This window comes from Asterias amurensis, chromosome 15 (genome assembly GCF_032118995.1).
Source record: "Asterias amurensis chromosome 15, ASM3211899v1".
Lineage (NCBI taxonomy): Eukaryota > Metazoa > Echinodermata > Asteroidea > Forcipulatida > Asteriidae > Asterias > Asterias amurensis.
This window is the reverse complement of record NC_092662.1, coordinates 721,376-733,723: the sequence shown is the minus strand read 5'-3', so window position 1 is coordinate 733,723 and position 12,348 is coordinate 721,376. Positions and strand designations below refer to the sequence as shown.

Below are 12,348 nucleotides of genomic sequence, written 5' to 3'. Positions count from 1 at the left end.
TAATTTTTTAGCAGCAGTGTTTCGAAGAAGACCATTTTTTGCACGTCAAGCAGAACTATAGTGCATAAAACAACAACTTGCCAGTGGATTGCACAAAGTTGAGTGCCCCGATGGGGCCGCAAATATTATGTTTGTTTCAACTTTAAAGACGAAACCTTGATGTTCACCTTGATGTTTTTTAAAGGAACACGTTGCCTTGGATCGGACGAGTTGGTCAAAACAAACGCGTTTGTAACCGTTTTTTATAAAATGCATATGGTTGGAAAGATGTTTTAAAAGTAGAATACAATGATCCACACAAGTTTGCCTCGAAATTGCGTGGTTTTCCTTCTACTGTGCGAACTAACATGGTCGGCCATTTATGGGAGTCAAAATTTTGACCCCCATAAATGGCCGACGTGTTAGTCGACAAGGTTAAAGGAAAACCACGCAATTTCGAGGCATGTTTGTGTGGATCATTGTATTCTACTTTTACAACATCTTTCTACCCATATGCATTTTATAAAAAACGGTTACAAACGCTTTTCAAAGACCAACTCGACCGATCCAAGGCAACGTGTTCCTTTAAACATCAAGGTGAAGGACGGGCAACGTAAACAAACAAGCCGCGGAGCATGCGCTCTTCTGGAATTCTACCTCCACATATTCAGCAAGTGGTCCCAAGTTGCAAAAGAGGCTGTATAATGTCAAAATCAGAGGCAGATGAATGTGAATTCGTGTATGAATGGTAGATTTCCTCCATGGTGCAATAAATACACAACTCAAAATAATATGGATCTTTCAAACCATTTCACACTAAAAAGTTCCAATAAAGTTCAGATGTCATAAGAAATAGGCCTACCCAATTCCGTCACGTGATAAAAATCCGGCTGATGAGGGGTGCGGCGTCAATAAGGCACTCTCCCTGCTACATTGGGGGGGACACTATGACAAAAAAAAGTGAAGTAGGCCTAGGTCGTTGTAATGTCTACACGTTCGCCCAGTGGGAAATGATTGGGTGAACAACTGACCTACTTCTCTCTTGACAAACTTGGGGAAGACAAGAAATCTCAGTGACCTCCTCTAGGGATGAAATTCTACTTTTTGGCAGCCTTTTCTTAAAAGGAGTGTAAATTATGGGCACATGCCCAACACGCAATCGTGATTGATTGATGTTCTGCTGTAATCACATTGCGACACTGATCACAATTTCCTGACACTTTTGACAAGTAGTATGACGGTTCTCCATGTTGGCATACTTCATGTTTCTTTGTAACTATCAAACAAACCATTTGATACGATTAAATTAATAATGACGGTGAAAAAGTTGTGTGAATCTGTGGTTAGAGCTAACACCGTCATTTTTATGTAAAAAAAACTTTCAAATTAAGGATGGCTATGCTTGCAAAGTATTCTTTGCATTTATTAGGCCTATAAAAAGCTGTTCAGTTTCTGAAGAATGTTTTGACTTGAATGCTGCCCTCTGTTGAAAACTTAGGTACACGAATTTGAATAGTTCCAAGATTTAAAGTAAAAATCATAATAATATGTCTTTTCTGCCATTCCGTAAAATTAGTTAATTAATTAATACTTTGCCCGGTGTATGTATTATATTCATGTTTATAGCTGTCAACTATATCGAATGATGACAATATTCATATAATACATTTGCATTAATTTTCACTTAAAAGAAAGGCAAAACAAAACTACATAATTTAATCTAATCGCCTTCTTAACAAAATCATCATCATCGTCATTATATCATCTTTTGTCATTAATGGGACTTGCGCTGGAATTGTAGCAGCAGCTTTTTTCTGAACTTCTGATGAAATGGTGCCCTTTTTGCTTTATAAAATTAATCACTATCATGAGTTGTTGGGTCTCTCGTTTGGGTTGGGATTCCTGTTTTTGGTGATGTGTCTGTAGCCATCTACCTCAATGCTGTAGCTGATTTTCCTCTTACCGCGGTACGGCGATTAGTATTGGCAAAAAGGCAGAATGATGTGTACATTAGTTTTGTATTAATTTGTATTTATTTTTTAAAAAGCACCCCTTTAAGTACGGTTGGTCAGTAAGTGACGTCATACATTTCGGGTGACTGCCCCCCCCCTGCACCATGTACCAGCGTACGTTACATTTTCCCGTACAAAACCACCAGTAATCGTGGTGTACACAAGAATAATATGCAGGCCGTCCGTCCGCCGTCGGAGCAAGGCTACGGGTTCACGACGACAAACGAGCAAAGCAACGTTTCCATTAATACTACAGAAATGTGATGTGTTTTTCCTGACAGTTTTCTCTGAATTTCGTCAAAGAAACCGAGGAGCCTGCCCTAGAAATTAGGCCATTTGATTGAATGATGATTTAAGGGGGATTTAGGGTGCACGTGAAGGCATTTTCAGGTCATAAATTGATGTTAAAACGGGAGGTGAGTTGTGTAGTTTTTTAAATTACATATATATTTTTTTTTATAAATGGTGATTGTATACGGCGACGAGAGGTCGTGTGTTGTTGTTGTATGATGGTCAACGTGCGTTGAGAAAATAACAAGAACACGAGTTGTGTTTTGTTTAAATGGGCGGGGAACGGAAGGGGGTATCTTTGGCATTTTGTCAATGAGCCTTCCAAATAATTAGCTCTGTTTGAACTATCTAGTTGTGAAGAGGGATTCCGTGAAGAGCAGAATCCCGCTCCATGTTTTCCCTCAATATTAAAATTTGTATTGTTTTCATGATAATGTATGGCAGGTCCTCCGTGGTTAATCAAATTTGAACTTTTGGTAGTGAAATTTTTACTGTGAAGATTTGCCATATTCGACTTCCACTTTCTTGAGGATTTATGTTAATGGATGATTGTTGGACGTTATTCTTTTACTTGTCTTAATAATCCTCTCAATCAAAGTCAAAACAAGATTGACATATGTAAAATTATTATAAAAAATGTAACTTACTTAAAAGTGGATATTTCATAAATTGAGCTACTGCAACTCCTGCTTACCATACCATGCTTACTCCTGCGCATTATGCCTTATTATCGTTTAAAAGCAAGACCACTACTTTTTTAGTATTGGAAACTTCTGTTTGAGGCTCTGGTAGCCAGTCTGCCTAACTATAAAAATACTGCATAAAAAATGAACATTTTGCATTTATATTCAAATGTAAGGTGTACTACCACAGTACCAGACCATGACCAGACTAAGTAATTACTTGGTTGCGATAACGTAACCCTCCTCCGTCGTCGGGAGTAGGGTTACGTTATATTATATAGCAACTACAATTTACTATAATGCATCCTCCTAATTAATGTGTTTTAACATTCATGTTAAAATACACATTAGGATTATTGTAATAATTGCCATCCAACAACATGTGTTTTGTCTATCTACCCTGCTGTGTCCACAACCCTTGTTGAAAATTATGAAAATTTTGTAGACCAAGAGTAACTGGGACTCTGTACTCTTTTTGACGTTCGCATTCTACATGTTGTACGAAAATGCAATGATGTAATTTTTTTAATGAGTTCAGAACCCCAGTTACTTTCTCAAGATATTAGCATGCCCAAAATCAACTTGTGGCACCCACAACAACTGCTGCGGTCAAGCATTGGCCGCAGTGCCCTTTGCTTTTTGCTGTGATACCCTTTGCATAGTTCCAATCCCGTGGGTTCTAATCCCGCCCGAGTTACATGCCTGTGATATTTGGGAAAGTACTGAGTATACAGTGCTAACACACACCGGTGTATGGGTAACAAAAAAGCAGGACGAAAATTCAGTGATCATAAAGTACTGTGTATGTAAATTTTGAACAAAACCAACATGACCAATATGGAATATTGGGTCTCTAATGATCTCTGATTTAGATAGAATGTGGAATTGCACATTACGATAATAATGTCACGACCACCATGGCCCCATGGGAATTGCTGAACAAACTAGGGGAGAAAAACAACTTAAAACTGACTGAAAAGCAATCACAGATAGTCACACAAATGTACTTTGTGCTAAGTTCAGTCTGTAATAGTTATGTTTAGCTTTGATGACGGAGATAATAATAATACTGTCAACTCTCTTCTTGATTCGTTTAAGAATTCTTAAGAGATTGTTCTTTTATTTGTGTATTTAAACACTTTGTTAGCAGCTTGATAAGTTCTCTTTGCATTATTTTTCAGATAATTCCACTCTACTATTTCAATGGACCAAGATCACTCGTATGCAGTTGGAACTTGTTGATGATCACCTGTTGGGATTGTTCCACCGTAGGAGTGGAGCTGAACACATTATTAGAATTCCCACCAACAAAACTTTGTTAGTTGAAACTAAATGACACGACCAACTTATGCAAGTCCAACTCCAATTAGCCAGTTCGGCCAGTGTGTAAGCGTACACAACTACATGATTTAGTCCAAGTCAGGAACTCACTCATACTCAGGAATGGCGGATTACAACCATATTACCTTAGGCTCCATGGTAGTGGGCCTGGTCAGCATGCTCTCTGGTGAGTATTGGGATGTTAGGGGTGGGGCAGGGCTTTGTATTTTGGGGGTATTGTAACTACATGTACATGTATCTGTGTAAAGTATGTAAATTGTTAGAGGGACAAAGAGTGTGGGTCTTGGAATCACCTCATTAATTTTCAAAATCTTTCTTTGGGGCACAAAACCTGTAGGCCACTCAAGTTGCAACGCAAAGGCTTTTGTGCTTTTGTATTCTTTAGAAGTTATTTCTTACTGTTGTCATAGTCTGAGACAGTTTTTTTTGTTAGCAACGAATGTTAGTGACTGCTGTAGGAATTGTACAATTTCTTTGTGAGTACTGTACAATAACAGATGGTTGTTCAACTGATGACTATTGCAGTCATGCACTATGTACTTTAATAGATTTGTAATGGGATTGAGTCCCATCAGGTTACATCAACGTTACATGGTGACCTACATTACAACGAGTTGATTTTGTAAATCATTCCTGTATGTTTCCTCTGATTTTGTTAACTCTAGGTTTGGCCTTGCTTGTAAAAAAGTAAACTCCATACTAAATGGCAGGTTGGTGGTATTGGGGTTGGGGTGGGGCTTTAAAGGTACAGATTAAAAAGTATTTGCAGAAAAAAACTACTTCATTAACTTACTTCACTGAAAGTACATTCCAAAGTATCCAGTGAAATAAATTTTCCTGGTGTTTCTTTCAGTCTGGAGAAGTTTTTAAATATTTGTTATTATGTGTAAAGTCGTTTGGTCTATCTTTTGTCCCTGTACTTTACATCCTTCTATAGACTTTGTACACCAAACTCCTTGTGGAACACCCTGGTATTTAAAATCCCCTTTGGAGACCTTTGGTTTTCCCTCTTGGTCTCCATAAGGTTCTGAATATGAGCTCTCAAGGTACCTGATTGTACACATGTTAGACCTGCCCTCTAAATTAGTAATGTGTTTTGTAATGTAGCCAATAAAGGCAGCAGCATAAACAAACTTTAATAATTATAATGTAAATGCTACCGTGCTAATGTTTTGCTTTTTAGCAGAAACAATTATCAGACGTGTTTTCTGCTTTTAAAAGCAGCTTTATAAAACTGGGTCCAGGTCTTGATTTTGTCATCAGCCTGGTGTGCCGACACTTGGGTGTAGTAAAACTTTCTTCTTAGGTTGTAGCCTGGCAGGCTAGTCGAAAAGAAATGGCCTACCTGTATGAAACCGTATATTTTGACATGAAAATATTCAAAGAAATTCACAAGGGCTAGTCAAAATACAGCTGTTAGGATTATGGTCAAGAGAATTATAAATCAAAACCTGTTACCTGCAATGTATTTCCTGTACTCTCAACTCAGTTGTATGATTGTATGCATAGCTCGTAACTTGTCTTGAATTTCAGTGTCATGAGGGACCATTGCCTTCTGTTGCCTTGGCCTTTGACTTAATATCCCGTCTTAAATTTCCTATGTTTTTAAAGATTTTCTCAGAAATTTGCCAATTTAAAGTCCTTGCCCTAAGCCTTCCCATTGCTACAATCAGCATAAGCCCCCCCCCAAGGTTTCTTCAAATGATTACATAAGTGACATTTGAAACAGCGCAGTACATGTAGGCCAGGTTTTGTTTTTGTTTTTAAAGTTTGATGTCGAAGCAATAATTTTCAGAAGGTGCTAATGTATCATAGATCAAGATCCAACCAGAAACTGCAAATCACACTCTCATGAGCGTACAAATTTTACTTGGTATTGAAAGGAACTCGTTGCTTTGGATCGGTCAGGTTGGTCTTTGAAAAGCATTTGTAACCGTTTGTTATAAAATGCATGGTTAGAAAGATGTTTTAAAAGTAGAATACAATGATCCACACAAATTTGCCTCGAAATTGTGTTTTTTTCCTTTTACTTCTTTGCGGATTAACACGGTCGGCCATTCATAAATGGGCGACCGTGTTAGTCGGCGAGGTAAAAGGTAAGCTTGGGCGATATCGAATTATTTTACTCACGATATATCGCCGATAATATATCGCGATATTCGATATAATCGCGATATATTGTGATATATCGATATTTCGATTAAAACCAAATCGAACCGATATCGAAATTGTTTCCAAATTAATGTCGCGATATTCGATAATATCGTGATATCGCCCAAGCTTAGTAAAAGGAAAACCACGCAATTTCGAGTGATACTTGTGTGGATAATTATATTCTACTTTTTTAAAATACTTTTTTTTATCATAATGCATTTTATAACGAACGATTACAAAGGCTTTTCAAAGACCAACTGGACCAATCCAAGGCAACATGTTCCTTTTTCTTAGAACACTAGACAGCTATTGGTATTATGAAACATTATTAGAAACTACCCCCTTTGAAGATAGTTTTTAGAGAAAAAGATTTGTTTTTGATAACTTGAAGCTGAGAAAGGCTTAAGGCTTGAAAACACACAACAGTACATGTTTACTACATGTACTGTGCAACAAGGGTGTTTTTTCTCTCATTTATTTCTTACTTGCCACTTTCACAGGATTGTTATTTGATGCACACACTGAGAACCAAGTAAAGATACTGGACTGGTCTTCGACAAATTAACAAAAATACACCCTGCCTTTAAACTTGTATTTTATAATATTTGAAGTGCTAACCAACTCATCCCAGAAATAGCTAATTTTAAATCACATTACACTGGGGAGAGAAAAGAAACCCAGCTTGATTCTGAGTTTGTGGAGGGTCTGTGGTTGTGGGTTTGATCGCCATCTTGAGTCGACGGACAGAGCAGGGCATCTACATCTTATGTGCAGCTGGGACAAGTAACTGGCTTGACATCGCCGGCTTGTACGATGCATATGTTGAACAACGGCTGCGTCGTGATGGTCTTGGTTCTTGATTCCGAGACATGATGGCTCCGGAATAACTTAAGAGGTAGTGAGATGCTTAGAAGATGAAGCAGTTTGGTAAAATGCTCAACAAACAAATTATGCCTGTTTTGGGGGGTTCTTCCGTGTTGGACAAGTGGCTGGCAGTTTTTACAATAAATTTTGAACATCTGCGGTTAAGAGGGTTTATAAATCTCTTAAATAAATCTTCTTGTGTTGTAAAATGCATGACAGACTGTCACTGCAGTGGGGCATTTTTAATCTTTTTTCTATCATATTCAAATCAAAGAAAAGCTGGAACAAAGGATAGTCTGAACCCTTTTTGTGTTGAAAAGCAGTATTCATCATTAATACTTTAAAAGCATACATGACAAACATGGTGACGGACGGCCACAAAGTTTGTCAATGTATAAACATCAATAGAACAGATTTTGCTCCTACAATATGGTACAACTACATGTAGGTACCTTTCATTAAAATGTGTTCACAAATATACTGTAGAAATATTCTTTCTCCAATATTTATGCGCAGCATTGTTAAAAATTACTATTTACAATAAAAATGAATGTCACTTGTACAATGCATGTAATCAGCTTTCAGTTATTCTTTGTTTACAAATTAGCGTGGGCCAAATTTCATAGAGCTGCTTGAGCAGAAATGACTGCTTTATATACAGATTCTGCTGACCAAAGCATACATGTACAGTATATTAACCTTTATCTGTCTGTTTTCTGCTTAGGTAATTTTTATAAGAAACAGCCTTGTGAAAATGGGGCATCAACATCAACTTATTTTTGTTTATTTGTTGAGGTCAGGATCAGGAAATATATTACTTCTTGTTAAAAAGAAACATTACCAAGAATTGTTTGTTAGCCCATTAGCAAAAACTTAGCCTGATGCTCTCCATAATTCTTTCATTTAACCCATTCCTTCAGGTGTATTCAACAATTACATGAATACCATTAAAAACTGAAGAATGGGTCATATTGTTACAGTATGATCACTGTACATGATATTATAATAGTTATTTTCTAAGTTAAAAACCAAGCACTTAATACCAAATATTGCGTCATACATTTCTTTGTTGTTTTGTTTACCTTTGATATTTACATCACTCTGAAAAGGTGATGTGGAGGGTGATGAGGTGAAAAGGTGATGAGACGCAGCAACCATTCTTTTACAAGAATGGCAGCCAGTGAACATGGTTAGCTGCCAGACCATTAAAATAAACACTGAAGCGAACCACTTCTCTTTACAATTTGTGTACTGGGTTCTTTTATGCATTACACATAACACGTATGCAGAACTAATGGATTTTTCCTTCTCCAAAGGACGAAACATTAATAGCTAGAAGTGTCTAGAACCCACACTCCTCTGATCAGAAACACAAGAGCTTGTGTCCGGCAAGCCTGGTGTCCAGTGGGCTTGACTGCTCGGCAATGACACACCATTTCCAGTGTTTTTCTAGTATTCACAGTTTATGTAATACTATGTATGCAGGCCCTTGGCTGGGAAAAGTGGTATGCAATTGTGCAAACAGTTATTGTTGTAAAGTACTTTGCACTTTCTGCCTGAGTAAATAATTTGTTAATGCGAACTGTCTGTCATATCTTGTCAATAATAATGTTGTTTTCATCATTCACCAAAACAATAAGCATTTTTTTCTTTTCTTGTAATGACCACTGTTTATTTCCAGTCGGTTGTACTTGTCAGGTATTCATCAGGATTTCTGACAGTAAGCACAAGTTTGTCACGATGGCAGTTTTCCCAATGGTTGTAGAATGATCTGAAACCACCCAAAAAGTGTTCAACACTACAATGGATTGATGCTTATTAGGGATTTGCCTATGAAAGCAAACGTATCATGACAGATACGCATGAGTTGCTTGCCATTACAGGCACATGTTTTGCTGATACACCCCCAAAAAGTAAAATAACATACAACACTTGTTAATAATGATTTAGAAAGAAAACCATAATGAATTCTTAAGATTGCACAGTAGGCATTTTAAAACCAAGATCAAAGCATGAAGTAGAAAACTTGTTATGTTTTCGGGAAGCTTCAAAAGTTTGGGTTCATAATGACAGTTAAAAAATAAAATATTGAAAATTAATTAAGTTGATGGTAGTATTATTGTTTTATTTAATTTATCACAAATTACAATCAAATAATGAACAGACAACTTATATGGTCTTTTTTTGAGTGGGGGGGGGGGGGGGGGTCCATGTATGGAAATTTAAGTGGGAGGTTAAAAAATGCGTTTTACAAAAACAACCGTTGAATCGTACTGTATATAAAATTTGAATGATATGTGCTATTAAACGTGTGCACTTCACTCTACATTTACGAGTCAGGCTTCATTAAGTTTCATCATACGTTGAATGTGTTTATTACTGAATTTTGTGGTTTCTCACAAAAAAATAAAGAAACAAGACTTAATATGAGTGTGGTTTGAAATTGCACAGTGGTGAATGGTGATTACAATGGCAAGATTTGCGATAACATCTGGTATGCGAGTCTCTCTTATGACTTGTGGAGGTTTTGTGAACTAACTCAATGTTTTTGTTCAATATGCTACGATACTCGTCAGGAATAAAGTAATGCTGAATGTCAAGGTTGCATGTTATTACATCTTTCCCATTTCCAGTGATTTTCAGTGCAGCTGTCTCGTCATAGTGTTAGCCAAAGGGATGTTTGGGCATCTGTTGGGCACCCAGTTTGTACACTCTGTTTTAACTATTACAATATGTGAAAACGTGTTGTAATTTGGGCACCCAGTTTTAAATTTGTACACTCTGTTTTAACTGTAACAATATGTAAAAACATGTTGTGATTTTGGGCACCCAGTTTTAAATTTGGACACTCTGTTTTAACTGTTACAATATGTGAAAACGTGTTGTAATTTGGGCACCCAGTTTCAAATTTGGACACTCTGTTTTAACTGTAACAATATGTGAAAACGTGTTGTGATTTGGGCACCCAGTTTCAAATTTGGACACTCTGTTTTAACTATTACAATATGTACAAACGTGTTGTGATTTGGGCACCCAGTTTGTACACTCTGTTTTAACTATTACAATATGTAAAAACGTGTTGTGATTTGGGCACCCAGTTTGTACACTCTGTTTTAACTATTACAATATGTAAAAACGTGTTGTAATTTGGGCACCCAGTTTTAAATTTGGACACTCTGTTTTAACTATTACAATATGTAAAAACGTGTTGTGATTTGCGCACCCAGTTTTAAATTTGGACACTCTGTTTTAACTATTACAATATGTAAAAACGTGTTGTGATTTGGGCACCCAGTTTGTACACTCTGTTTTAACTATTACAATATGTAAAAACGTGTTGTGATTTGCGCACCCAGTTTTAAATTTGGACACTCTGTTTTAACTATTACAATATGTGAAAACGTGTTGTGATCTGGGCACCCAGTTTTGAATTTGGACACTCTGTTTTCAATCAGCATTATCTTTAAACCGTGTAAGTGTAGTGTAAAGACGTTAGTGTTTTGTGTCGTAGAAAAAGTACCCAAACCCTTTAAAAAATACTATGCATTTGAATAAATGTTGGTTATTCTACACTGTGTACAAACAGTATAGGTGTACTGCATTGGCTAACGAGGGAAATACTCCTATAGGTGCATTGGGATATGGTGGATGGGACTTGGTGTGTTAGGTTGCTTGGCCGGGTGCCAATTCACGGGCTAGGGTTTATCCTTTGTGGTTTGTCATGAATGTACATGCCAATGAGGCTTCCCAGGCCAACCGCCCACGCAAGTATGGCAGGCCACTTCCGGCATGATACCCCCCTCTCGTCCAACGCGTCACTGGGAAAAATGCGCAGGTTTTTTAACGATGTGGTGAAATCAGGGGTCAGAAACTGAAATGTGTTTCTCACGACAAATCTATTCGGTTTTCTTCTCTCTCCCCCAAACTTTCTCTGTATTATAATTAAATAATTAAATAATTCATTTTTGATTTTGATTTTTTAGGGGGACAGGGTTTGTCCCTAGCTTTTTCCATAAATAATATTTTTTACTATTCGATGTATTTTTGTATCTAGGGCCTTAATGGTAAATTTTAGTGTGTATTTTTATGACATATATTTTTAGACACGCAAAACCAAAATGCATTTCACTGTACAAATTTTTGTTTTTTTACAAGTGACAATAAAACATTAATAATAACCAATAATAAATAACCAGGGAAAGCTCTTCTTTCAACTAGTACACCAGCTTTTTCACTGGAGGTCCATACATGTATTCTTATGGCTCCCTTTCAACAGAGTGACTTGTAGTTTGAAGCAATACGAACAATCAGTGATTTACCCGTAGCTCAGTGGGAGTTCAACAAACTAACCAGCAAGACTACGTGAGTTGGGCTGAATCCTGACAGGTCATTGGTTGTTTTAACTGGCATTCGGCCAACGGACCACTGTTAAGGGAGAGCACTGAGGGAATAAATTGTCCCTTAAGATACGTGAATATTTTGCAAACTGTACCATCATTAACTCTTATAAATCCCGCTTTTTGTAGTAAGTGCTTAGTAAACATGACTTTCATTAATTTTGTGTTTCCTGCCTTTAAATGTTAGGACATGAATCATAAAAAATGACTGATGTGTGTATAGTCTTACAGGTGTGGAATTTCATCTTTGAGAGGGCAAGGTCGTTTCCATATAATTTTACTTTCATTAGAAAACCTAAAGTCTATTAACTTCTGATGGGGCACCAATGCAATGTACAAGCACAGCAGAATGCTTTTACTCTTGGTGTGATTATTTGTCTCTAGTATTAATGTCAAGTTTTTAAATTTGTAATGTGTTAATTTATAATCTTAATTAATTGGTCTTGTTTGAATGAATTATTCTTTCATTTTAATGTACTTGTTTCTTTGTAATTTGAAGGGTTTGTCTTGGTCAAATATGTAATAATTTAATAATATGGTTACTTGCAAGTTTGAACTTTGAAATTGTTGATTTTGTCATTTTGTCAGATTAATTCACCAATACAAGTCATGATAACAATGATATTA

The 12,348-nt window shown here is 36.7% G+C and overlaps 1 protein-coding gene across 2 annotated transcripts in view; it reads left to right on the top strand.

Moving 5' to 3' along the window:
* The first annotated feature begins 2,151 nt into the window (after positions 1 to 2,151).
* Positions 2,152 to 12,348, top strand: part of LOC139947942 (transforming growth factor beta receptor type 3-like) — a 34,329-nt gene continuing 24,132 nt past the window's right edge. For both annotated transcript variants that reach the window (XM_071945818.1, XM_071945817.1), the window contains exons 1-2: positions 2,152 to 2,407; positions 4,147 to 4,472. In XM_071945818.1, coding sequence (XP_071801919.1) covers positions 4,409 to 4,472 — 64 coding nt within the window. In that variant the 5' untranslated portion in view covers positions 2,152 to 2,407; positions 4,147 to 4,408. The remainder of the gene's footprint in view (positions 2,408 to 4,146; positions 4,473 to 12,348) is intronic.